The 27935-nt window shown below is 48.0% G+C and overlaps 1 protein-coding gene across 4 annotated transcripts; it reads left to right on the top strand.

The window, feature by feature from the left end:
- The first annotated feature begins 701 nt into the window (after positions 1-701).
- Pkc53e (Protein C kinase 53E) lies at positions 702-27935 on the top strand. Of its 4 annotated transcripts, XM_076901779.1 has the most exons (14): positions 702-909; positions 1256-1707; positions 11377-11408; positions 11469-11551; positions 14249-14360; positions 22268-22396; positions 23580-23733; positions 24312-24540; positions 24627-24758; positions 25207-25472; positions 25555-25756; positions 25871-26059; positions 26125-26265; positions 26336-27935. In XM_076901779.1, the coding sequence occupies exons 2-14, from the start codon at positions 1508-1510 to the stop codon at positions 26486-26488; spliced, it is 2022 nt and encodes a 673-aa protein (XP_076757894.1). In that variant the 5' UTR covers positions 702-909; positions 1256-1507; the 3' UTR covers positions 26489-27935. The 4 variants fall into 4 exon arrangements, with proteins under 4 accessions (XP_076757894.1, XP_076757893.1, XP_076757895.1 ...); XM_076901778.1 differs by lacking the exon at positions 702-909 and having other exon boundaries at positions 928-1707; XM_076901780.1 differs by lacking the exons at positions 702-909; positions 14249-14360 and adding an exon at positions 18065-18173 and having other exon boundaries at positions 930-1707.

Below are 27935 nucleotides of genomic sequence, written 5' to 3'. Positions count from 1 at the left end.
GCGAAAAGGGACGCGCAAGATACAGGAGAGAGGTAAAGATCGCGATGCTCGTGGCACGTTATAAACAAGGGTGAACGTGCAGGGAAGAGAAGAGAAGAGAATGGAAAGAAATGAGGGGGGGCAAGGAAGATACAGCGGGCGGCAAGGAAGCCTGGATCGCAAGGGGAAGGTTTAGCTGGTGCATTCGTTCTCCCCTCTCCGCGTGGCCTGAACTCTCCCTCGGGGTTTCGGTCAGGTCGCGTGTGCTCGCGGCTCTCGCGGACGTCGAATGTCGATATTCGAGTGCGCGGCGCAGGCTGAGCAGTGGCAGCGTCGAGCCACTGCGCCGAGAATCTAAAATTATCAGCCGGTTCGAGAGTGGGAAAGGCATATGCAGAAGAGGAGGAGGGAGCGCGAGCGAAAATGCGAGAACGGTAGGGAAGCAGAGAAGGTTATGTAGAACGATATAGAAAAGCTAGAGGGACGGGGGAGAGGGGGAGGGGTGGGATGGGGCCGATGAAGAGAGAAGCAAAGACATGCCAATAGATGAAAGAATACGTAATGAAGGGTAAACGAGGTAGAACCTTTCGATTAGAGGGAGAATAGGGGAGCGGGATACCTAGGGGGCAACGGGTACGATCGAATTAAGTAACGACTGTTTCATTTTTTCAGTGGATGGTACGATCGCACGAGGAGGACGGAAGGGCGACAGCTAGGAGGATAGGAAAGGGGAGTAGGATAGATGAAAAGGCTGATTCGAAATGAAAAGGGAAGTAGAAAGGAGAAAGATAGACGACGAGAAGCAGGATAAAGGGAATACGGAAGGACGAGCGGGGGTGAAGTTGGACGGAACGAGCGGGCAATGTCGGCCTGGGTGAGGGGTGAGGCAGGAGCGCGCTCGCGCGCGCGCGCGTACGTTGTCGAGGATAGGTAAGGTGTAAGGAAGAACGAACAGGGGCAGCGGGGTGGGGATGAGGTGCTGGCACGGTTGGGGGCAGCGGGTCGACGGAGGAAGAGGAAAAAGCGGCGGAGGTGGTGGCAGAGCGACGGCAGCGAGTGAGGGCAGAGAGTCGTTGTCGGTGGCCGTCGGTCTCGGCACGAGTTACCGCGACAGCTACATCGTCCATCGCACGTCGTGCGAGTTCACATTGAGACGGGACACGTCAGGTGTTTCGACAGCCCGCGAAAACAAACGTCCTCCTCTCGATCGTTCAACACCGCCTCCCCGTTACTTTCTTTGCTCCCCTCTTGATTCACCCTCCCGTTTCTCCAGCAGTTCCGGGCGCATTGACTCCCGTGGCCGTTGGCTCGCTCGGACGGCTGACTCTTCATCCAGCAGGGGTCAGATACTACATGTGCGCGCGTGTGCACCTTACGACTGACGTGTGACAGCCGAGGAAAAGCCGCGAGGGCTCGTGCAGAGCGGGAGGAAGAGTGTTTGGCGCAGCAGTGTCCGAGCCGCGGGCATCGTATCCAAAGGTTCTCGCTCCCGATCGTTCCTTAAGGGAATCGACCAGTTGAGCGCGCGATGGCGGACGACCAGGAAGCGAACAACACGTGCGAAGACTCCCTCGGGCCCGGCGATGCGAACACCGCATTCGCCAAGAAAATCCGTGGACGGAAAGGAGCCCTTAAGAAGAAAAATGTCTACGTTGTCAAGAATCACAGCTTCATGCCGCGGTTCTTCAAGCAGCCGACCTTCTGCAGCCATTGCAAGGACTTCATATGGTGAGTACCCCGAGTCATTCCGTTTCTTTTGTTACGTGTAATCGTTTTAGCAACAACAGACTCCGCCGTTCGATCGGACGGCGACAGATTTCGTACCCGCTGGTGCTCTTTCAATCCGGACCTCCTCCTAAGCGGCTGAATTGAATCCCCGTTCCCTCGATCGATTACCCGTTTCGTTTCGAATTCCACCTGAGATCACTACGATTGTTTTTTTCCCTCCCCTCTGTCGTTCTCTCTCACTCTTTCTCAGTTATAAATCCAGTAGTTAGCTAGCCGGTGGAGTAACTCTCGAGCAACGGCTAAACGGTCCGGCCTTGAGAATACTCGCGCTTCGTCCAAATTAGAAACGACGACCGTACGAGAGGTCAATTCGTTCCGCGGGGTTTTCGAATGTCTTCAGGCGATTAATCACGCATCGAACAGGATTGGCTTTTCCTTTTAAATATTCCACCGATAGGCACGCCGCTTAATGTAGTCGTCGTGGTTGAAAACAGGAGCAAGTAGGGAATCGACGGCGAGCGAGAGCTCGATGCTTGTTTACGGGATTTCCAGTTAAAATTCCAAACCTCTTAGACCGCTGTATACACACCTGACAAGGTAATCATTTTTTTTCTTGCACCATTCACCGGCGCACTTGGCACGATACAACGTACCGTTGATTGTAGGTGAAAAGTCTGAAGAAAAGGATGGCTGCAAGCATGGCACAACCCGGTATGACATATAACGCGTAACATTTACGTGCAGTTAAAACGGTTACAGGCGTTGACGCACAATAGCGAGCGACCCAGTAATCAAACTAACTTGTTTCGCCGACATCGATTTTGCCGCTGCGAACAGACGCAACAGACGTTTCCGATCCGATTCTTCCTGGCCCTTTGTTTTCTTACCTCTTCTTCCACGGGAGAGAAACGTCGTGGCGAACGAAGAGAGCTGGCTGAAACTTTCCTCTTCGCCGCCGATTATCCGAACGATTATTCGCTCCTCCGTCTTTGGTTCGATCCAGTTTGATTCGGTTAAGGAGATCGGCGACAAATAATTGGGTTAAATTGCGACAAATACGGTGATACTATCCGTGATTCTATCCGATCAACCAGGAGAGAAAACCGATCCGATTCGATCCGATTCGATCCAGACTGGATACGATCAAAAATTAAGGCTACTCGATCAATTGTACTCGCACAGCTCCGGGCGTAAACGCCTCCTTCCAGTTTTATGTTACACAGTGTAACTCGTTCCGACCGATCGTCTTTCGCTCGTTAATCAGATCCGCTCGCGTGGCGCGATATTAAATGGCATAAGAACTGTTAACGATATTAACCAGCTTCGTACGAAGCGGGCGGCGAATTCATTCCTGGGTTTTCGCTGGCCAGGCGGGGACACGAGCGCCTTCCGGATTGACGGAGCACGCTCGCGTACGACCGCTAGGATTTGTTTCACTGGCTTCTGTCTATTCGCGAATCACGTTCCACGATCGCGAGCCGTGGTATTTAAAACATCTAAGTCGCTATCGACTTATGCGGTTTCGCGTGACGAACGTCGCTTCATCCGCCACGATTATACATGCGAACCGGGCCACGAACTCGCGACGCGACGCCTCTAATTGCGACGCGGTTACCTTCTCTTCCAATTACCGCGAACACGCGTCCGTTTGTCAGCGACAGGGGCAATCTTCTCGCGCGAGATAAATTCTGCGAGTCGCTTTAATTGCCTGATCCGCCGGTGCTCGAAGGTAGAACGGAAGAGCGGCCAAACGCGAGAACTCTGCGTCTCTTTCGAGTTGATCGCGTAAACGCTGCGCGCCACCGAAACGGTCTTCGAACGGCCATCATGCGCGACGCTCGTTCAATTATAACAAAGACTCGTGACATTAATCGGTGGTCTCCCGTTACACTTGGATTTCCAGATATTTAGATAAACGCGAGCTAGAGAAACGATCTCGCTAAAGTAATTCAACCTTCGTGAAACAGGGACGAGTCGCCGGACCGAAATACTCTGGTTCGAACTGGAACGAACGCTTAATTGTTTCAAGAATTTCAAGTATATCATTTCATCACACCACCCGATATTATCAGAGTTAACCACAGCGAGCGCGCAGCAGTGGCCAAAGGAATTACACCACTCCTTAAAAAACGCAGAGCACGCATAGCAAGCTTTGTAGTTGCATTTAATTGTTTCTTCGTGATTTCTTTACGCATTTATGTATCGACACAGAGAATTATTAGATCAGAAGCATTGATTTCTGTAGCCACTGCTCTATACGCATGACAGAATTTAACAATAGACTATATTTAACAGAAATAGTTTACAACTGCGGGAATGTCGAGAATTCGAAGATAGTTTAAAGACAACACTGATGTTGCTTAAGAGATTTTCCTCGTTCTATTTACCGTTTTCTCTTCATCCAACCTCTTCGCGTTCAATCCTCATTCTTTCGCGAATCGGTTACCGTTTTTCTGCTTTGCCAATTAGTCGTTTTCCCCAAAAGATTCAGGATATTTTCACTCTGCGACGAGAATTCTACTTTCGTCTTAGCTTTATGGTGATTGCTTCGCTCGAACTCTCAATTTCTTTCTGCCACTTTACAGAAGGTCAGGTCCGCGTCGTAAACCTGGTGACCGTCCCAATCGATGCGATTGTCGAACATACGAGCCCCACGAACAAATAACAAGCGTCCCAACACCGAAGACACCGCTCGCGACTGGAATAACAAGGATACAGATTCCAGCGGCGATTCTAAGTCGATAAGAAATTAGTTAACGGAGTCATCTCTGGCCAAACGGATTCCATCCGTCGAGGGGAGGTCTCGTTTTCCTCTCGATAAACGGCGACCTGTCGATTTACACCCGATTGCTCGGAAGTCTCCGCTTCCGACGCGGCTTGCCGGTGACAGCCTGACAACTTCCATTCAACCCGACAAGAAGGAAACGCACGCGTTACCCGTTGTCGTCGAGCCATCGAAACTGGCCGATGATTAACGCGCTCGCTTTAAACCGGTTACGCGTTCAGCCCGTCGAACAGTCGAGCTCGGTCACGAACGCTCCCCTGGAACGCTGTCGTTTCCGCAGGACTCGCTGGAGCCTCCTGTGCAACCCCGTGGCACGCGAGATGGTAAACGCTTCCGGTGGTGCTGGTCGAAGGAAAGTCGCGTCGGTGCTCGCGAACGGGGGAGGGAAAGGTCGATGCTTTTAAGCTGACTGTCGCGTGGTTCGCGTGATTATCTCGCCGACGGGAACTTCCTCGCTCGGTTGGAATTTCATTTACACGCGAGAGCGAGAGAGAGAGAGAGAGATAGATATCGCCCGCGAAATGGTGGCGAAGAAATGCAACGAGTCTCGCTTTCGTGCCCGCGAGCCGTTTCTGGATTTTTATTCGACGAACAACGGTCCACGTTCGCGTTCGATCCTCCACGAAATGGGAACCGATTTACATTGGCGTTTCTTTTTAAATTGTAGATTAGAACGATGCCTGGGATCTGTGTGAAAGAACGCATACGAAGAGGGAAATTTGCGAGGCCAAGAGGTCAGCTGTTGAAAAAGGGAACCGATTGGTTTGCTCTTCTAACGGCGTGCCTTTTTTTCGTCTTTCCTCGCGGATCTTGCGAACAAACATCTCCAGCCTGTTTATAGATGGGAGGAGGCTTGAAATTATCCCGTATCCGGCTTCTTCCTGGCTAGGTAATCTCCTTCGAACGTTACTCTCCGCGAATGCAGCTCGTTTGTTCGCGGTACGTTGGTGTATGCGATGATGTATCATTGATTTTCGACAGGCGTCCTCGACGGTTAACAGATTCAGCTCGAAACGTGACGTGTACGGTTTTACATAAAAAGAGAAAACGTCAGCTGCGGGGAAAGTCTGATATATATATTTGGGAATCGCATGCGGCTTGAACACGCTGGGACTTTTGCATAATATAATGTAGAAGTTAATGGTATTCTGAGGTGTGAACTCATCGATACTATCATTGAGTACACTGATACTGTTTACTTGTAAAACGTTATTATGCAGAGGAGCTTCGATAGCGAAATTGTCGTTAAAACGATGTGCATATGCAAATCTCCGTCTGGAATACAATTTTAAAAAGTTCCTGGAACTCGAATGTAGATGTACTGTCGCACGAATACAACAGGACGCTTGCAGTTAGTTTGATAAAGTATTTAATAGATTATCAGTTCAGTGTATACAATGGTCTGATGCGAACTTGGATACTCTTGAACGATATCGCCAGTAACGATTCTTTAAATATTTAGAAAGCAAGGGTGCTTACATTTCTGAGCGTTCGTACATTGTGCTCGATGAGATTATTAGTTGCGTCGTCGATAATTCCGCGTCTTAGATAGTGAAGAGAAACAGGCAGGCTGATTAAGGTCTGAACAGGTCTGGCGTTCGTTATCTTGAGAGAGTTTAAACGCAATGCGTCAATCGAGCGATCGTTACAGTAGCGACCTGAACGAACGTGCCGTTTTATTCCTCTGTTAGCTCGTTCCTGTTCGAGATTGGACCGTGGCGAATATCTGGACACGGATTCCGGCGATCCCAGCCATTCCACGGGGGAATTCACGAGAATCCTGCCGGCGTTCGTCGCATCCGGGGTAAACGGCGCGTTCACGTTTACATTAGAGCCAGCCTCGTCGATCCTGTCGAATAGCAAGCAAGATTCCGTCGTCGTTACCGAAATTTTCTTAAACCATCTCAAGCGAGACGACGAGAAACGGTGCTCGAGCATCGTTCAACATCGCGCCTCTCGTTGCCATAATTAATCAGCGATATTTCTCGCCTCTGCATCCGCATATCTCACTGTTCAGAGAGAGATTCCGCAATCGTGGAATCTAAAAAAAATACGTTTCGCGAGAAAGAGAGAGAGAAAGAGCGTGCTCTGGCTGAAGGCCAACGCGAACTGCCTGTTGAATTTCTGCAACGAACGATGAGAATCTCTTTACGATCGCCTCGCGTGTATCGTTCGCATCGTGGTCCCTGAAAAAAAGAAATGGTATACGATCAGCCGATTCGACCGTCGCGACACGGTGGTTTCGCGTGTCCTCTTCGAACGGCTGATCAGAAGGCGGATGAAAGCTGATCGAGGGCGATCGCGTTTTTTGGCATGCGACCAATCAACCGTTCTAATTGATCTTGCGTAACTGTAACCCTGACCGCTGGGTCTAGCTGTCAACAGTGTTACATTGTTCGACACCGTGACGAACGCGATCTTCTCGAGCGCGTTCATCCCTGTGAATAATAAGTCACGTTGTCGCGGCTATGTGAATCACACTGTAGTTCTCAGTAGTTAATCAACTTCTTCTTAGAGTATGGAACACTTATTAAAGTTAATGTAAGATACACGAGCCTGCGATCAGGTATTTTATTGGATCTGACTGGTTCTACTCGTAGAAATGAAATTCATTCCGATGTTTGTTGTATCTTGCTGGGGATTTGATGGAGGTAGCAATGTAGTAGGGTATTCGTGGCATTCCAAGCGTACCTTGTATCTCTACAACCAGTTCTTAATTTATGCAGCATAGGTATAGACGAGAATTTTTCAGTAAATGTAACTTCTTTCTCGCTTGGGAATCTCGCGAGTGGAGTAGTCGTTTGGTAGAAAAAATCTTGGGGTTCTATGAGTCAAAGTAGAGAGTCGCGTGGCCGAGAATCTGCTCGAACGTTTGCTTGGTTTGAGAATTTTTTTGTTTTTTAGTGGCCAGTCGCCTGGGCGGGACGAGGTGGCTGGAAAATCAATGAAAACCTAGCGAACCCAATTAGCTTGGAACAAAAGGCTTTCGGTGGATTCTCGTGAGGATCCATAAGGTCGTCGCGGGCCTCGATGAGCTTGGGAAACCCGTCACGGTTCAAGAAGCACCTGCGGCTCCACGAGTATACGTATATGATTTCGTCATCGATTGGATTTCCGCGAGAAGAAGCTGAGAAATCTGACAATCCCTGCTCGTTCGTGCAGTTTCGGATGAGGCCACCCTTTCGTTGGGACATGCACGTCGGAATACCTCGACTAGAACTCTTTATTCGTCATCGTATCGGCTAATCGTACTCCTAGCTTCGTTCTCGAGAACTCAAGGATATCCAGTAAAATTCAGTGGAAGCCAGCAGACGGTTATTTATTAAAAAGCACCCTTAATCGAGTGGTATCGTTTAATAATTACCTATGTCGGCTCGTCGAATACGTGAGATGAATTTTACATCGTCGAATTTTGTATTTTCTTAGAACCGTGGTCCGCAGAATGCTGGTGTCCTCGACAATCGGTACATGAATCGTTAACGAGTCGCTCGAGGCTGACCATTTCGCTTCGCCTCTTTCGATGAAACGTTTCTCGCGTGTCGATCTCAATTTCGAACACGCTCGGCTAATTTAATCGTGAAAATCGAGACCGTTTATTCTGGAGGAGCTTCGTTACACGCTCGAGATGACACGGATTTCTGTAATAATCGCGGACAGGAAAATCCGTGGGGACTATGGGGCAACGCATATTGCGAGCAGGTCCGACTTAAGACCTGGTTAGCCTTTTGTGATGCCAAGGGGTGGCGTGTATTATGAACGAGTCTATCTTAAGACTTGTCAGTCCTGCCTCTTTCGATCCAAAGTAGCGTCGTTTATTACGGATATGCGGATCCATTGCAGAACGAGTACCACGAAAATTGTTTATAGCGCGCGTCAAAGTATTTCAAAGAAACAATTTAATATACTCGATAACAAGTTTGCAACAAAACTTTGCAGATTTATGAAGAGGAAGAATATTCACGTCGCACTCCATTCATCTCATCCACTGACATTTATACCAAAGGAATGGAAATAGGCTTCAAGTGATAAGACTACTAAACGTATTTGGATTAATCTCTCGAAAACCATCGAAGGCACACAAAAGGTGAAAACTAATCGACTTTACATCTCCAAACACTCGAGGAATCTTGTAGCATAAAATGATTCGAGAAAATCGTTCAGTTTCAGACAATTGCTAGAAGGAAGGTAGATTTCAGAGTGAGATTACTGCGCTGCAAAGGGTAACGTTAATTTTACCCCGTCTACTTTGACATTAAGCAAAGCAGCTGGCAAGATAAAAGTGTCTCAAGATAGACTTGTCCTTAGTGCGTGATATCTCGGCTTTTTATGATCGTACACCTCGATGTTGGAAGGAAGGGTGTCTCGTGGTCGGAGGATGCTTCTCGTTTCGGTCCGGTTACGGTAGATAGTCGAACGGGTCGACTGATTCGACCCTAATTTTCCAAAGGGTGGTCAGAGAAGGTGCGCGGCGCATGCCGCGTGTCGAAAATAGACTCGATCCACCTGTTATAACGCGGACCAGGCTACCACGGTGTCGTTGCGAGGCGCGAAATCGATTTCCCTCGAATTCGGTCAAACACTTGCTCCTCGTTAAATAAAACTACGGTTAACTCTCTTAGGTGTAACGCGATTTCCGTTCGACAGCGTTCCATCGACCCATTCGCTAGCTTCCTTTCTCTTCCTGCTATACCTGAAAAAAGATTTTCATTTAAAACCCTGTCAGAAGCTCGAGGACGGCCATCCTTAGGGTAATTACAGAGTACTGGTTCAGCTGGCTGATGAGAGTTAACGTTCGTCTAAATGGGATAACAGCCGAAGGCAAGGAATCAATTAAAGCGTGTCTAACGATCGAAAATATTTTCTGAATCGGATCGGAACGGTTCTCTACCCGTGTATCCATCGTTCAGCCGGTGTTTCGATTTAAGCTACGAAGAAATGTAGGCTAATCGCGGATTTCTCAAACGCTTTCTTCCCTCCTCTCTTCATCTCTTATCCCCTCGTCTTCTCGTGTTTTGTTTGCCCTTTCTGAATCTCCTCTTCTCTTTCGTTACAGACGTGGATCCGTCGAGGAAACTTTTTTCCAGCCCCTCGCGTGTTCCACTCGCTCGCAGTTTGTCGCGCGAAACTTCGTTCCTCGAGCACCAGTGCCCCAACGTGGCTCGAGCTGGTCTCGCATTCGAGGATACGAGTAATTACGCGTCGCAATTATTTCGATCACGAAGCGCGCGATCGGGAGGATCGCGCGGGAGTGGCGAACAGGCCTCGTTGGAACCTTGAAATATCGATCTGCTCGTTGGAGCTGATTTAATCGTCGTTACGGTCCAGCATGGAAGCTGTTCACTCGTCAGAGCGGCCATAAACAAAGGCGACGTTGAAAATGCATTTTTCTTCTTTTTTCTCTCCTCTCTTTTCGACCCGCGCCGCATATTGCGGACCGTTGCGAAACCACGTTCAGGCGAGCCTTTTCGTGGGGGCGAGACGATCGCTTGGTCGCTCGTTACTCGCATCGGGACACTCGAACATCGCCACCGTGACTCGATAGAGACGCATCGATGGAACGGAGTCCGCATCGTTTCTCGTTCCCTTGGAATTATTGGGGAAACGAGACAAAAAAACGCACCGTCGACGCTTCAGACGTTCCTTGGGAGGATATTTAACGAGGCGTGCCCGCGTGTCGCTTTGTGTACACGATAAAAGTCTTTTCAGCGGGAGGAAGGGTTCGGATCCAATTTAGCTTTTTTAGAAACGAATTGGGAAAATGGATGGTGCCACGACTGGTCGGTTATGTAGGTACCAACGACGCGTATATTGTTTAGCGTATCAGGGTGAAATGGCCTTCGTCAAACTGAGTTCCCAAGGGGTACTCGCTCTTTTCTATTGTCACCTTAGTGTATGCTTTGCATTATCTTTTGTTCCCTCGACACTTGTTATCAAACGAAGGATTTTCAATGGTTACTGAATCGCACAGAAGATATGCGTTAAAGTCTCTGAGTGACTTGATTCAATATGCTAAGAAGGATTACTAAAGATACGATATACATGTTTTTCTATGTTATAAACAATCGATTTTCTTTTTATCTCTTTCTTTTGCAGATACATTGTCTACTCGTTATTGCAGAGTAAATAATTCTGAATGCAAATAAATGTCACGGCTGATTGGAAGTAGATCACACAGTTGTCACTTGGGAACAAAGTCATTGTGTACGAGGGAATATTAATAGACATCTGGACTTGTGGAGCCGGGCTATAAATAATTGATAAACGATACTCTTACTACATAATGTAAATCCTTTCGTTTAACATTGCCTAGATCCAAATTTTATGAAGTTTCAGGAGAATTATGGACGTACGTTCGCCTTCTTAAATATCAGAGACATATCATTCATTGATTGCAACAGTGACATAATTCTGAAGCCACTGCGACCGAAGTTATACATAAAAAATGAACGATAATACTTTCGTCCCAGTTCCATATCTTCTAATATCAATTTACTATTCGATCATAATCTCTCACAAAACTATAACAATCCTTTTCTTACTCTGAATAATCATCATTTTTAATTCGTGTCTCCATTGCAGGAAATAAGCCATGGAAATAGTAGTTGCTCATAAAAATGCAGCGAGAAAAGAATTTCATTTCTTTAAGTGAACGTTGCCATTAATAATTTCGATGAGAGCTCATGCGAGAATCGATGAGGACCGACGACGGTGTAGAATACATAAGGAACGTGCCACAGTCAACTTTCCAATAACACGACACTCTTCTAACACGGTTCTCGTATAATCTGCTACGAGTTAATCGCGTTATAGGAGAGTTGACTCTATTGTAATGTGTTCTGTGCGTCCGCCAGAGAGATTAATCTGAATGGAAATTTCTGTTTCAGGGGCTTTGGGAAGCAAGGATACCAATGCCAAGGTAAGAGAGCGTTCACCTGGGGAAAGAACGGTCGGCTCCATTTCGCTGGTTGTGTTTCAGTCTGCAGTTTCGTCGTCCACAAACGATGCCACGAATACGTGACGTTCACGTGCCCTGGCGCCGACAAAGGAGCTGACTCGGACGTGAGTATCGACGAGCCGCATACCTCGAGTTACACACGAGTTTACTTTTCGTTTATCATATACTTATTTTCTCGGCGCAGTTTTGTCGCGCGCCTTTCTCTCTTTCGACCAAAGCCAAGGACGTTCAGTGAGACGCGTCTCACAGTTTCGAAAACAAAAAAAAAAAAAAAGAAATGGGGATCGATCGTTGTTCGCGATTTACGCGCGACTCGTCTGAGGCCTCGCGCACCGTCCTCCCCTGCTGTGGAGCTGCGATCCAATCTCGTCGGCTGTTCTTTATCGTTCGTTATATTGGAAATCGATGGAGAGCTACGCTCGATACCATTTCAACCCTTTGCACTCGTATCTCTATTCGAGAAGCCATCGAGTAACCCCGGAATTATTTCTCGTACTCGATCAAGGATGGGAAGACCAAAAGTCTGCAGAAGTTCGTGCGAATTTTAGGGTGAATTTCAGGCTGGTCACCACCTGAGGATAAAACCATCACGTGTTGCTCCTCTGAGAGTTAATTCCACCAATGTACACCGGACGGGAGAGGTGTACGTGCGCGCGTGTAGATTGGTGAACTTGATTCTCGTGAAGAACTCTTGTTTTACCCTCGGGTGGTGTGACACGTGCCTCTCCAGGGCTGAAGGAGGCGAATGAGGAAAAAAAAAACGAATGCTAATCCGTGAACAGCCGTGCAGCACGCCTCTGTATCGAGGCGCGGCGATTACCGCGTTACGCTCGAGCGTCCACGATCACTTTCCCTTTCCCAGATGGCTCTAAATTCGCGTTAATCACTCGGGACGAGGTCTAAACACGCGTGCAAAATGTGTGCATGTGTAACGGGGCGAGCGTGCCCATCGGCGGCCGCTGTGAAAAGCGTCGAGCGGTGTTAAGGAAGGTCGCTGCCGGATCGATATCGAGGTCGAGCCTTTCGTCGACGAAACGCGTACAGAGAGCGTATTTTTACGACGCAATCGATTCGACGGACTGCCTCTTTTTCTAGCGGCCCATGAAAATTCGCACGATCGAACGAGACACGCCGAGCCTGCACGACTTTGAAGGAAGCTCCCGCGAATCGCACACCTCTGGGGAATCGTGCCTGCCGGCTAACGACGAGATTGTCGCGTGTATAAATGCGCCCCCAGCTGTTAATCGAACGACGGGACATCCGTGTAACGTGGGACGCGTGTATCTTCAGAAACAGACAGGACAGCAGGGGTGGGCGGGTAACGAGCCTGAGACGAGCGCCGAGATCCGAAAGGAAAAAGGGCGTAACGCGACGATTAAAGGATAAGGATGATCCTCGGCTAAAGTAAACAGGGAAAGGACACCCGGGGCTAAGAGCTATATATACATATTTCTCCACGTTTTCTCGCACCGCGCACGATTGGCCTAAGCGTTCTCTGCGCTTCGTTTAACCACGCTTGTAACACGGAATAATTATTGCGGACGGCGAATAGAAGGAAATTCGTTGGTCGAAATCGGTTTTTTATCGAAAAGGGGGGGTGGGGTGGGTGGTTAATGGGCGATGATCCCGACTCGTCTCGCGGGGCCCCGAGAATAGATCGCGGAAACTTTTACCAGGGGTCACCTGTGATCACCCTTCGAACGCGTTCGCCGGAAGTCGAAGGGTCGACGAGTCGCGAACGTTCACCCCCCGAGCTGTGATACGGTTTTCGTTGAACCGAGATTTAGCCCGGTCCGATCGAAGAGAAAAAAAGAAACGACCGATGTCCTAGCGTTCTCCTTGGCCCTGGTGCTGATTTCCTTGTGCTTCTGTGCTTCGAAGATGACTATATTGTCGATATCCGTAAGACCGTACATTCTTACAGCCTCGATCGCAACGCCTCGATTTCCCTGAACGGCGACGTGTACCTGCACACGATGCATATTGGATAAGCTTTAGAGGGCGTGCGATTTTATTGATCGCTCGATCGATCGAGAAACGAGAGACTGCTTGCTGAAAAGTACCCGAGGCACTCGCCTGAACTATTTATGATACCACTCGACGAGATTACTGAACGTTACCGTGTCTCGTTCGAGAACGCGTTTCACTAATTCTTCGATTCAACGAGTTTCTATTAAGTGAAGTTACATATGTAATTTCTTTCAGATTAGAAAAGAGCTTTTGATAAAGGACAGAACCACCAAGAGCATAAAAGTATGAACGAATGACGGCGATGAGATTGATCGACCGATACACTCGAGACTCTTTGGCAACAGTAATTTCCATCGTGTAACGAAGGTTCGTTAAAAACGTCCAAGCAAGTGCCCCGGTACTTTCGTGCAGGATTGCAGTTTGCGAAGTTTGGAACACGTTCGGGTGTCGCTCGGTTCAGACACGTCGAACTACCATCGCGAGCGCAGGGTGGTTGCGACTAACGAGTCGGCGGTAATCGAGTTGCCACTCTCTTAGTTCGCGAACCGAGATACGTGGCAGCTTCGAAGGCTTAACGCGACCGCGACTCTCGTCGCAACCTATGCGAGCGAATGCATTCACGACGAGGGAACGCTCGTCGATCTTCGAGAGCCAGGACGCTACTCGATCGCTATCGATCGAATTGGTACGAATCGCTGATCAGGGAACTCGTTCGATGCAGATCGATCCATCCTCGAATTCCGTCCGATCCTCCTCGTACCACGATCCTCGCGCCATCCACCCTTGATAGTCTGCGTGTGTGTGCACGGTGTAATGGTGTAATAACGCAGGACACGCGGACGAAGCACCAATTCAAGCAACACACCTACAACAGCCCCACCTTCTGTGACCACTGCGGTAGTCTTCTCTATGGTGTCATCCACCAGGGCATGAAGTGCCAAGGTATCATATGAAAAGAAAACTGAAATGGAAAGAATGAGAAAAAAAAAAGCGAGAACACGCAACCAGTCACACGCACACAGACACACGAAAAGAAAATGGACACACACACTGTCGCACATTTTATATATATTTATATATATATATACGTACTTGATCGTATACTTTACATCTTTTGGTCCACCGTTTGTTCGTGGTGTTGCTTTGTCTTCGTATTATTGTTCCTCTAATCTTCTTCTCGTCTTCTTCTAATCTTGTTCTTCTTCTTCTTCTTCTTCTTCTGTTATTTTATATACATCCACGTTTTCTTCTTGTTACTCTCCTCCCGCTGTTCCTCCTCTGTAAATGTTCCGTACAAGCGAAGCTTGCCTAGCTCGTGAACAGTTTGCGTGTACAGTAACGAGATCGGAATTCGCGGACAAGACGATCGAGATGCCGGGGAACGAGTGGTTCCCTTTTTTTACCCTCGCGTTTTTCAACTTCTTTACACCATGGCGGGTGCACGTAACTCGCGGATAACGTTTGTACTCGCGCCTCTTAAGCAAGATCTGTGGCAAGCTTTCCACGTTCTCTTTTTTTTCTTTCTTTCCACCCTCGCGCCGCTTCGCGGGGTCCGCTGTTTCTCTCTCTGTACGTGTAGATGAATGTGCCTCCGATCGTGTATCGATATCACGCGTGCCAACACGCGAACATGTCTGCCTCTGTGTGTACGCGTGCAGAAACGCGCGCCTATTTACTTATCCCATGAGAGGCGGAAATATGCGAAGGGGTGGATGGAAGGTACGCGGAGCGAGGACGAAGGTCAACCTTTTTCTCACGCTTCGAGTCACGTTTCCCATCTCGATTTCGATCGAGAGCCTCTTTTTAAAAGTGTATTAATAGCTCGATTGGCTCGCGTGATTCATTTGTCTGTACAGTTTTTATCAGAGCAAGCTTCGATAGATCTCGTATGTTGTAATTGAACTTAAAACATCAATTCCATCTCTCGACACGCGTTACGTTTAAGAAGATTGATAAGTTGTAAAAAAGGGACGAAATTCTGTTTCTCTCTCTGTTATACATGAATATTGTATCTCCTCTTCGCATTTCCGCCCTTGTTACCGCGGTGACGAATCTAGCGATGGACTCGTTACAATTTCAATAGTGTACGAGAATAGAGGGAGTACATTGAACGTGACACTTGAATCGAATCTGTCCATCGCTAGACGAGTTCACGTTTCTTTTTAAACACGACACATTCCTTCGATCTACCACTCTCTTTTCGTTGTGCTCGAGATCTTCTGCGCGGAACGTAACTTCTTCCCCTGTCGCAAGATATCTCGACCCATCCTCCATCGTCCGCCTTCTATAGCGTGTGTGTGTGCACAGACGTGTTGCTGTTGGTAATAGCCGTACACGCAATATTTAGCTTGGCCTTTTCTGAATGACGAAGCTTGATACTTGCGTTACCTTGCCGGATCCACGCTCGTCTTTCTCGTCGGCGGTAGTGCGAAGCCTTTCGATCGATTTTAATTGAATTTGGGATTCGCTCGTCGATCGTGTCGAAGGTAGAACGATACGAATCGCGTAAAGTAGACGAGGATGGACTGAGAATTATCTGAAACGAGTAAACCACTTTAACGTCGACTAGTTTCGAATAGACGGATAGAAGGTAGACGCGTCGACGCGGTTCTATCGCGAGTAACAACGCGTTCGATTCTAAAGATGCCTCGAACCAGTTGCATCCTTTAATCATCCACGATGTACATATGTACATATGTAAATAGAACTGTTCTACGTACACGCAGAGTGTTAATTTTAAACCGCGAATCGAAATTATTCCCGCCGCTATGAGAAGGTAAGAGGAACCAAAGCTAAACGAGACTTAAATGTCCACACTTAAACGCACCTCGAAGTCTAATTCTAATATTCGATATTCTAATTTTTCCACCCCTGATCTACAGTAGCAGAGATAATTTGTGTATTCGATTTAGAATCAGCACCTCTGTACAATACTCTCTGTCACACAGTCTGTTCTATGTACTCTGTGTCTTTCCGCTTCTACATGTACCACAATTCGTCCCCCGCACTCTTCGAATCTCTGTCTATACGACTCGTCCCGTGTGTACTCGACGCGTGGAAGAAGAAGCCCCGTCGCGCGTTTCGACGTCGCCCTCGTACGTTAAGCCACCCTCTCGAGCGACTATCGCGCGCGTTTTCCTACTTCGCGAGAGAAAGAGAGCCACGAAAAGGTTCGCACCCGCGCCTCCTCGACACGCGCCGCGCCCGTCGACGAATATAACGAACAGGAGGGGACGGGAGAATTCGCGGCTGGTACCCACCCAGAAGCGACGCGGAACGCTTTTGACGACGAGCCAAGTTAGAGGCGACGAGGAAGAGCGGGTGGTGCCCGTGCGTACCGGAAAAGAGCGGACGCGAGGAATTAATTAAACGCTCGACGCTGCCAGGCGGTAGAAGAGCCGTGGAAAATTGAAACGCGTTTAGGCACCTCCCTGGCTCCACCTCGTTTCTCTTTATCAGCTGTTCCGCCTCCGTTTACTCGAACGGCTCAACAACCCCCCGTCCACTTCCGCTGTCCCTCGGATTCTTCTATTTTTTTCTCTCTCCTGCCTCGTCTCGCTCCCTCCCTCTTCATTGTGTACCGCGAGGGGACCCAAGAAGAAGAAGAGTCGAATCCAATTTCGAGAGTAGAACGGTGCTAGAACGGGTTCTTCCAAGAAACCGTTACCCAGCGACCGGCTGTTTTTATCGCTGGGAGAGAGAGAGAGAGTGGCCACCTCGCGACAAATAGGTTTACCGGGTGAAAAACGACTTTTCTCGTCCGTCGCTCGAATCGAGGGGCCGCGATCGTTTCACTCGTAGCCGTAACCCGTGACGAAACCGAAAGTCTCCGTTTCATTCGAGAACAGACGCGACGGAGGAAGCGTCTACACCTCTCTTCATCTGGAATCTCGTCGATCTCGTCCCTACCTCCGTCGAAACCGTCCAACTTTCTCTGTACCACTCCTCCACCGTTTCGTAACACGACGTTGTCCTAATCGACGACGGATAGATACTCTCCATGGACCGGTTCGAACGCGATCCGACGGTTCTTGGACACTCTCGGGAGCCACGAAGGCCGAGGAACCACCGCGGTTTATTTATTCGCTTTTGGCATGGGCGAACTTCGCCTCGCTGGAAACGGTTTCGTTATTACGCGCGATTACAATCTGTACAATGCTCGCACTGCCAAATCGTGGCACAACCGTGCGCTATATTTGCGCCACCGTGGTTGCACTTCCGTTGGTACCTAAAAGGAATAGGAGGATAACTAGACCAGAGATGAAACGTGAAAGGAATGTAAATCAACCGTTGCTTTCGTGACCAGGAAGACTCTCGAGGAGGCTCCAAACCTCGGCTCGCGTTCGATACCCGCAGACTGTAGAGAAACACCTTGGTCTCGCTCGAAAGTCGAGACCCAAAGTCGCCTGTTACTAATCCTAATCCGCGTCGCCGAGAGGTTCCACGTTGTTTTATTTGCACTGCGACCCGCTTCTGTCCGAAATAACGAACCGACGCGGGCGTGCGAACCGCGCGATGCACAACAGGTCCGCGTTTAGGGACGGTTTAACGAGGATCACGGGCAGTAAGCATCGCTCGGAACTGAGAGAGGCTCAGATCAAAAATGAAGGACCGGGCTTCCCCGGGCCGCTGTTTCTTGTTCCCAGATGAGCACCGCACACAAATGGGAGGTTTTCACGTACCTGACGCCGACCTTCTGCGACCACTGCGGCTCGATGCTTCACGGTATCGCGCATCAGGGACTTAAATGTGCAGGTAGCTAACAATAATTGCAAAAAAAAACAAAAAAACCAACAAGAGAAATACCAAAAAACAAGACTCAATCCGCAAATTACATTCTCCACCGGGACGGCTAAATCTCGCACGCGTCTTTATCCTCACGTAGAGACATTCTCTTGGACGATAGCGGGCGTTCGCGTTCGTCTAGATTCGAGAGGAAACAGCCGCTGCCATGCGTCGCGGTGCACAAAACTCTGGCCCTCCCGTCGTTCCTCGATATTAAGACGGAAACGCATACCGCGCTGTCTCTGCCTCGGATCCAGCTGGAGCGACACACACACACACACACACACACACACACACACACATCCTCTCATATGTTCACGCGAACTTATTGTCGAACGATTAGCTCGGTTTCTGTTCGGTTCTCCGTCGAACGACTCGATGGTCCCGCTCGTCGTGCCCTCTGCGACCGTGTTAGGGGGCTGGATAAGTGTCGAACACCTGAAGCAAGGGGATAGGTCATTGCTTTTTAAGTATCAGCGTCTACACGTAAAACACGTTTGGCAATTATTGACGAGTAGAGATGTATATCTGTGTCTGAGGATATCAGACTAGCTCGACTCCAGTTTCAACTGGTTTGTAAATGAATTGAATTGAAAATGCTTGCGTTTTATGACTTAGCTTTAAACGTTCGAGTTGTTTCATGGGTGAAGAGAAGGGTATTTCTGCGAGGGTACTTAGATGGTGTGTAAAAATATAAGGGAGCAAAAGCAATTCAAGTTTACCCTTTCGCGAGACCTCGACTCGTGTAATAGAAAGAAAGTGTAATAAAGTGATGTATTGGGTCAGCTTCTAAGTTGGTTCGATGGATCACGGTTTCCTGCGGGTCTGCTTTGAAAGCCCGTTGCAGCGGGCGATGAAAGTGATTCAGTTTGACGATTGTGTCGCGGGGAGAACGATCGCACGTTTTTATGAGCTAATGTACAAAGAGTGTAGTTTTTAGAGAGGGCTAGTCTGGTTCTCGGATACAGACAGATGTAAAGTGTAATTTTACAATGGTAACAGGACGGTCCTCTAAACTGTATCTTGCCTTTTGTATTTACAAACTGAAACTTTTATTCGAACAATAACGATAACATCTCGCGTGAAGAGAATTTAACGTTGGGAGAAAGATATATACAGAAATATTTAACGATACATTGTGCAACATCGCATAATCGATCGTCTGAATGCTCCATTAAATTGTTTGCCAATACTTGCCAAACAATCTGTAAAATCCCTCGTCTCGTCCTCTCATTCGCTGCTCCAACAACCCGTACGCTCGAAATCGACTCGAATCTCTAATACGACCCATCCATGCCGCTAGTTGCATTTGCGATCCAGTCACAGTACACCCCTTCCTCGCATAGAATCGTTCGCCACCCAAGAAACAGAATCGCAAATCGCGTTAAATGCTCGGTACTTTAAAGTCCACCTTGAATTCGCTTTCGATCGGTACCTTTGGATCCAGAGGACGAAAATTAGATTACTAAAATTAAAATTACAATAAAAACAATTACAAAAGAATCACAAAGTACAATAAAAAAAAATTAAAAAAGATTCAAATTACAATAAAACAATTACAAAAGATCAAAATTACTCGAAAGGTGAGATACGAGCCCTCGCGAGTACGCCCCAACAGGGAGCACCTCGTAAGGGGTGTAAGAACCGATAGAAATTTCGCGAAAAGGATCGCCCAGTAAAATGCACGACCTCAACAATCTCGCAACCACCCGCGTTTCCCGTGCGTCATCCCTCGAGCTCCTCGTCGTAATCGTTCTCTCTCGACGGAACTCGAGTTCCTTTCTCCTTCTCACGTTCTCGACGTAGTCCATCATCCCTCGACCGCGGTGCACCCTTCGACCGTTCGCCAGCCACGTGAAAACGCTTCCGGCTAACGGAGACGATTACGCGGCATCTCTTTTCTGCTCGCCTCTCGACGAGTCGAACGCGACTCGTTCTTTGCTCCTTGGACTGCTTTTTGTCCTTGGTACCGCTGGTTCTCCCCGCGCGGATGACCACGACCGCGTGGACCCGCGGTTCCTCGTAAAACCCGTGTCTGTTTACGTCGAATCGTGTCTGTTCCGCGTTACGACGATATTAATCGCGCGTAGACTGGAATAAACCGTCGTTTAAAAATACGTCGACCAGGTACGACTGCGTCCCCACTGGTCGAAGACATCTCGTTACTCTCTGCTCTGTCTGTCGATGTTCACGCACGAATTCTTTTGGTAGATCTGTGTGCCCTCCTCGCCACGAGTTTCAACCAGTCGTTCGTTTTCGTCGTTCGAGGCGAGAGCGCACTGTTGCTCGTGTCTCGATGGTTTGCCAGTAACCTTTCGCACTCCCCTCTTGGTCCACTGTAAAGTGTCGCTCTCTTTACCGTCCTGTCTCTATTTTTTTCTTTTTTTTCTTTCACGAAGAAGGGAAGACCTTGCACTTGGTCGCACGCTTGGTTAGCTCCTCGCTTGCTTCTCCCTTTCGTTGCTCTATTTGCCACGGTCCTGCGATGGGATCTGAAAAACGCTTCGAATCGGTTCTCGATGGGTAATTAATTCTAGCGACGCTCTAGAGTAACTAGGTAGACGCTGTTAGTCTTCAAAGTCTACGGTTGACTTTGTTGCGTTTTAATGTTCTTCTTTTCCACTTTTAACGATCGATAGTCGATTCTGATATGAAGAATTAAGTTGACACCTGATTGGTTTTACCTTCTTACGGTTTCAAGCTACGCGAAGTCCCGAAACTGATCGAATTATGATACAAAAACGCTTCAGATTCGCGCTGGAATTGCGTTTCCGTTGAACTGGTCTCAAGATCTCGAGAAGACTCGGGTCTCCACGGGTCTAGAAGAACGTCGAATCGTTTCGAAGTACGCCCATCGTTACCAACGCCGTACAAAGTAACCGATATCCACCGGCTTGTACATAGAATGCTGTCATACTAGCCACGTCTTACGTACAGACACCTATCTATCCGCGATTTGTATTGTTTAGAGCGAGATACTCCACGTGTTACGTATACAACGTGACTCTGTCTCTGCATGCACGTAATTATCGTGATGTACGTGAGTACTTGTGTAGAGTTTGCCCAACAGCGAGTAAACGTGAACGCCAACACTTTCCCACGCCGACTTTTCGACACTTTGATCGCGTATTTAATCGCGTACCCATTATATCCGGTAATAAACAACGCTCGCGTGTCTCGAGAACACCCGTTGTTCGATGGAATTCCATTTAATTCTCGCGATCCGTAACGCGGCGTTGAAACGTCTGTTTCTCTGCTCCTCTTGCACACCGTTTCGTCCATCGACGTCTGTCCTCCGGCAGATCACACCCTCGGCCACTTGTTAGTCTGTCGTAGTCGCAGCTTCTCGTTGTACTTCACCCCCTGGCGAACGATTACGAGGATCGTTATCGCGCGAGAATCACGCTTGAACGTTGAGACTTAGACATGAAGGAGAGGATGAACCACGAGACGATAATCGACCTCGTAATTCGTACGACTGTTGGTTTACACACCGCGTCTGAAGCACGAGAAACCCCTAGCATGATTCCACGGATGTTCGTCGAGTCTCGCGTGTGCACCCTAAACTGCAACCGCGATCGCGCTACTCTTTTGTTTTTTAACCGGTTAACTGTGGCATCCTCGTTTTGTGTCGCCAGAATCGAGCCAATAGTCACTACTATATACGCGTGACGGGTATACTCGTCAATACACAAAATCGTGCCACTTATCCACGACGAGTATACTCGTCAGTCACGGTTAACTGGTTAATAAAGAGACGAACGAGTAGCGTTCTTCTATTTTAAAATCGTTCGAGAGAAAAAGAGTACGCGATCAGCGGCTGCAGTTTTTCGATGGCGAACGAAACGCGTGATGAGCCGCGCGCCCCTCTTTGACCTGCATCCCCGCTGCTCGAATTCCGAACACTACTTCTCAACCAAGATATACGTCAGACCTTTTGATAAGAATACAATGAAATTAAAAAGAGAAAAAAAAAAACGAGATTGCCGGTCTGGCTGCCTGACGTAAACGTGCCAGCGAACGGCCAGACAATGACGATAATCGATGATGATCTAATAACGTAGCATGCGACATGAACGTACACAAGAGGTGCGAGGAGAGCGTGCCGAATCTATGCGGATGCGACCATACCGAGAGACGTGGTCGTATAAACTTGCACATCACCTGTTCCGGGAACAAGCTCACAGTCGAAGGTAAGTTTCGCTCGCACCCTCGACGGTTACTTATCTCGATCTCCAGTCACGCTTTCCTCCGTTTCTTTTCTCTCGTTTACGAGATAGCCTCCAGATGGATGGAAAAAGATACGATATAACACGATTCTTAACTTGTATTACATTTTTCTGGGAAACTGAGAGAGCTTCTTACGAGGAAACAAGAGGCGGATGTATTGGTGAAAACGACGCACGTATCGAAAAGCGTGGCAGGATCGATGTTCACTCGCGATGGAAACCCTGAAGGATCACTTTTGGAAGCGAGAACAACGGAGAACGAAGGAAGGACGCAGAGGATAGTTCAGAGTCTTCTTCGCGAGGTCGCACGTGCACCAGCTCCGAAGACGTACAATTTTGTCAAGCTGTTTAACAAAGTTTCGAGCTGCGCGCCTCTGTTGACGTCAATCGGTTTAACGATCCGTTTTATACAAAATGTGTTAATTATAAGATGACACGAATCGTTTATGCTTTAGTATAGAAGCTTCTTTTTTTTTTTTTAGAAACGTATTCTTCGTTCGAACTTTCTCGTTCCGGAGGACAGAAGAGAGCTGTTCGAGTGAATGATTGCGCGGAGTAAGAATGAATTTAACATACTAACAGACTAGAGGACACCCTGGAGAAGTTTCTACCGAAAGATTCGCCTTGGTTAATTAAAATCGATAAGAAGTAGTAGCTCGTAACGCTTTATTCGATCCTCGAAACGAGATTAAACCGGCATCCGCGTAGAAAATCTGTTTGGCATTCAGTCTAAACGTCAAAGGATCGAAGCCTGTTCGGAATCGCTGTAAAACGATTCGAACAGTCTTCGTGTGACGTTGTAGGGTTGCCACACTCTATCGAGTGTGGAACGGTTTCTAAACGTATTTAGTTATTCCACGCGATAATTGCCATTAAAAATATCCGAGGATCGATTTATCGACGCCTTCCGTCAAGCAGCTATCCAAGTGTTGAAGTAGGGCCCCGAGGAGCGCGAGATCTTTATTATTAGATAGTTATTACCGGTGAAATTAAGCCTCTTCCGACCTGAACGCCCGGATACTAAACGTTGGTTGATTATCGCTAATGAATTCCATCTCGTTCTCCGTTGTGCTCGCGTGACGGATCCGTAACGAGTCCTAGCGGAGGGCCAAATCGAATTTTCACCCCCTTCTCGCGGACGTTTCAGTGAAGGAGGGACGAAATCTCATTCCGATGGATCCGAACGGCTTGTCGGACCCTTACGTCAAGCTGAAGTTGATCCCGGATTCGGATACCGTGAAGAAGAAAACAAAGACAATCAAGTCCTCGTTGAATCCAGAATGGAACGAGACAATCATTTTGTGAGTAACGTACTACGTATGTTCCTTGATTATGCGTCCAAAGTATCGTCTGGTAATCTCTTTTAGAGTGCGAAACGTACCTGCGAGCAATTTCTTTCAGCGTAACGCCCGCTGGGAATCATTGATCTATAGCGATGGTATCTAAAACGCTTCGAATCGCTTCGAAAGTCCTCTCGAATTTGAAACTCTCGGGTCACGAATAGCTTGGAGGTCTGAACTTCGAGTCGATCGACTTTGCAAGCGTCCACGTAGAGCCTCGGATGGCAAAAGGCCCCGGGGAGGCCTCGAGAGACTCCTAATTACGACTTCCCAGGTCAGCGATGGCGAACCTTCTTGAGAAGTGGATCAAATGTAGCAAGAAATGGCTAAAAAGAGGTCTCGATAGTTTGAAGAAAATAAAGATCAACGTTGAAGAATCGTTAATCTTGTGCGTATAGCTTGAGAAGTCACCACGAGTCGTAGAGAGTTCGCCATCGTTGTCCTGGGTCCTCGAGATTTCCAAGATCGTCGATATCTTCGGTTCTAATTCCATTTAAATCATCACGAATGGTTCGCGAATAGATGGATTGGTTTTACAGCGATCTGAAGCCAGAGGACAAGGACAGGCGGCTCCTGATCGAGGTTTGGGACTGGGATCGTACATCGAGGAACGACTTCATGGGCTCGCTTTCGTTTGGCATATCAGAGCTGATCAAAGCACCTGCCAAGGGATGGTTCAAGCTGCTCACGCAGGAGGAAGGCGAATATTACAATGTACCTGTGCCGGAGGAGGGCGTGGACCTCGCCGAGTTGAAATCGAAGATGCGAGTACGTTTTGATCGTTCGTAGGATGATTGGCACGGGAATTGGGACGCGGCGGACAATTTTGAATGTCTCTTGCCTTCTCCTCGTAGAAAACCTCGGTCACGAAGAAAACGACGACCACGCAGGACAAGGAAGTGCCGCACAACATGGGCAAGAGCGACTTGATCAGGGCGAGCGATTTCAATTTCCTAATGGTGCTTGGCAAAGGCAGCTTTGGCAAAGTCAGTCGTCCACTCCTCCTGCGTATATATGTATATAGTGGCTACAAAAAGTATCTTTTCAACGAGGCACTTCGTCCTCTACTTTCCACGGTTCATCTTTTTTCTTCTTTGTAGCCACAGGAAAGTGATATTAAACGATAGGGGCGTTCGGTTGGATCGGACGTCCTCACGCGGAATTCCTTTTTTATTTCTCTAATGTTTGATGATCTGAGTGGCATTCGTAATTCATGGACGATATTTTCTTTTGTTAAGAGCACGTATCTATCGCTCGAACGGTTTAATTTCTTCGCATACTTGGTACTCTTAACAAACGAGAATGTCAGGATCCCACGCTTGAGTCCAATAATAGTGTAGGAATTACATTTTGTAGCCAAACCACTTTACAGTCTAATACTAACGCGCGCACGCGTGTACCGTATCCTATTCACTTTCTGGATTCGTATTTAAGGTAATGTTAGCCGAAAGAAAAGGCACCGACGAGTTGTACGCCATAAAAATCTTGAAGAAGGACATCATCATCCAGGACGACGACGTGGAATGCACTATGGTCGAGAAACGCGTACTGGCGTTGTCAACTAAACCGCCGTTCTTGGTGCAGCTGCATTCTTGCTTCCAAACTATGGACAGGCTTTACTTCGTGATGGAGTACGTAAACGGCGGTGACTTAATGTATCAGATACAACAGTGTGGCAAATTCAAGGAGCCAGTTGCAGTGTAAGTTGGCCAACTCCCGTAACTTAGCGACTCTTACCAGGCGTGTCTCTGTTTTTCGTTGATAAATCATTCTCACACGCAGATTCTACGCATCCGAGATAGCGATTGGCCTCTTCTTCCTTCATGGTCGCGGTATCGTCTACAGAGATCTGAAGCTGGACAACGTTCTGTTGGACCAAGACGGTCACATCAAGATAGCCGATTTTGGAATGTGCAAGGAAGGCATCTCAGGGGATAAGACGACGAAAACGTTCTGCGGTACACCGGACTATATCGCGCCGGAAGTCAGTATTGCAGGAAATGTTGTTCACCTGGCTGATAGCCCCGGTCAAACTGTTGAGCGTACGTGGACCGCGGTAAGCGGCTCTCTTATCGATCGCTTTGTTCGTTGGTTGCAGATTATACTGTACCAGCCGTATGGGAAGTCGGTCGATTGGTGGGCATACGGTGTGCTGCTGTACGAGATGTTGGTTGGCCAGCCGCCTTTCGATGGCGAGGACGAGGAGGAGCTGTTCGCCGCGATCACGGAGCATAACGTTAGCTACCCGAAGAGTTTGTCGAAGGAGGCGAGAGAGATTTGCAAAGCGGTAATTAAACGTGGATCTGCGTGCACAACGCTGGACTGCGATTCTCATTCGTTCTCTGTTCTCAGTTCCTCACTAAGAATCCGGTGAAGAGGCTTGGCTGCGGCTTCCGTGGCGAGGAGGACGTACGCAGCCACGCGTTCTTCCGACGCATCGATTGGGAGAAGATTGAGAATCGAGAGGTGCAGCCACCGTTCAAGCCGAAAATCGTGAGTACAATATATGTTCGTTAACGTTAAAGAAGAACGGAGTGATACGATCTTCGAATGGTGATTGCAGAAACATCGCAAGGACGTGAGCAACTTCGACAAACAGTTCACCTCGGAGAAGACGGATCTGACGCCCACGGACAAGCTGTTCATGATGAACCTGGATCAGACGGAGTTCATGGGTTTCTCGTTTCTCAATCCAGAGTTCGTGCAACACGTTTAAAGTCGACGTAGAATGTTTTAAGTCACACAGGCTAGCTGTAATCTCGTCACACGATTTCCTCCCACCATTTAACCCCGACGTTCATATTCCAACTCTTCGCTACTCAGGGCTTTCACCGTCTCATCTTCTTTCTCTTCCGTCCCTTTTCTGGCCCGTCACTGCATTCCCCTGTTCAGGACCCCGACCCCCTCTCGCCCGCGACCCCTCACCAGTCTTGTTCCCCGTTGCTTTCGGGCGCCGAACCGACTCGAAACCTCTCGCCTTGTATTTTTAACGCGGAGATCGGTACAGGCTCATGGATTCGTCGAACGAATCGGAAATCGTGAGAGGCGGTAAAGGAGGACGAAAATAAACCGACTACGTGATCGATCGCTTAGGAAACATCGCGTTCTCGTACGCGTTACGATCCGAAGGAGTCTCGAGAGTGTTTCCTAATTACTGTCCTCGTTCTTCGCGTACGTACGTTTACGCTACGTTTAATTCACGGTACATTCTACTGTTGCCTTCCAGAGTATATACACACACGTTCACGCATTACGTATATACATATAGAAATACATGTATGCGATGCTCCCTCGAGGAACGCGCGGTTTAGGGACACCGTGCGATAGGGACAACTTCTCTAGCCCACGAGAAACAGTGGCACGCTGCGGCTGTCTCTGATGGGATTAATGAAACCGTTTGTTTTAAGTATTATTGCCACGGCATCCACTTCGAGGATCCCTCTATCAGACGGCTGTTGTAAAAAGTGTTGCTTTGTCCAGGCTGCTCGAATCGTGGAACGCGCGAAGCCGCAAACGATCTAACGAAGTATTAATACACTTGTGATAACAAATTTTGTACGGTTCAATATACCCGATGGTAACTGTACGTAGACTTTTGTGACAACGTGTTTATTTACGTTTCCTTGGGAACAATTGTAGCATCTTCCGAGTTACAGAATGAGTCTAATTTTAACTAATATCCAACGAGGAGCGTTCAACGTTGTTAGTCTCCTTTGAACGTTCGAGATCTCAGAGGTGTACGCGAGCAGATATTCTACTGTCCGACGTACACAAAGGACCGGTTGTTTGATTCCTCTGTCAAGTTCGATTGCTCGTCAACCGTTTAAATTCGACGCCTCGCTTGCATACAGCGGCGACTCTAGCTCGTTTCTTCTCGACCCTCCCGTTGGTTGTCGCTCGTAAATCGCTTCGAAATGAACTCTGGAATTTAACGAGGAAGTAACTCCGCGTACAATCAAAATCGCGTTCGTCGAGAGAGCACTGTATATATGTAGAAAAACGAAAAAAAAAAAGAAAAAAAAAAAGAAATGACACATATTGAACAAACGAATTGTATTATTATTACCGTCATTATTATTGTTATAATTATTATTATTGTTATTATATACGTATACGTACACTTATACGAATCAGCACGAATTATTACATGTTATACGAGTCTC

The sequence above is a fragment of the Xylocopa sonorina genome, chromosome 9 (assembly GCF_050948175.1).
Source record: "Xylocopa sonorina isolate GNS202 chromosome 9, iyXylSono1_principal, whole genome shotgun sequence".
In the NCBI taxonomy this organism is placed as follows: Eukaryota; Metazoa; Arthropoda; class Insecta; order Hymenoptera; family Apidae; genus Xylocopa; species Xylocopa sonorina.
This window is presented reverse-complemented; position numbering and strand designations above follow the sequence as displayed.

Coding starts and splice junctions, on each gene's coding strand:
- Pkc53e (XM_076901779.1), top strand. CDS start 1,508: ATGGCGGACGACCAGGAAGCGAACAACACGTGCGAAGACTCCCTCGGG. Junction 25,757..25,870: donor CGGACTATATCGCGCCGGAA/GTCAGTATTGCA, acceptor CGTTGGTTGCAG/ATTATACTGTACCAGCCGTA. Junction 26,266..26,335: donor CACCGTTCAAGCCGAAAATC/GTGAGTACAATA, acceptor TGGTGATTGCAG/AAACATCGCAAGGACGTGAG.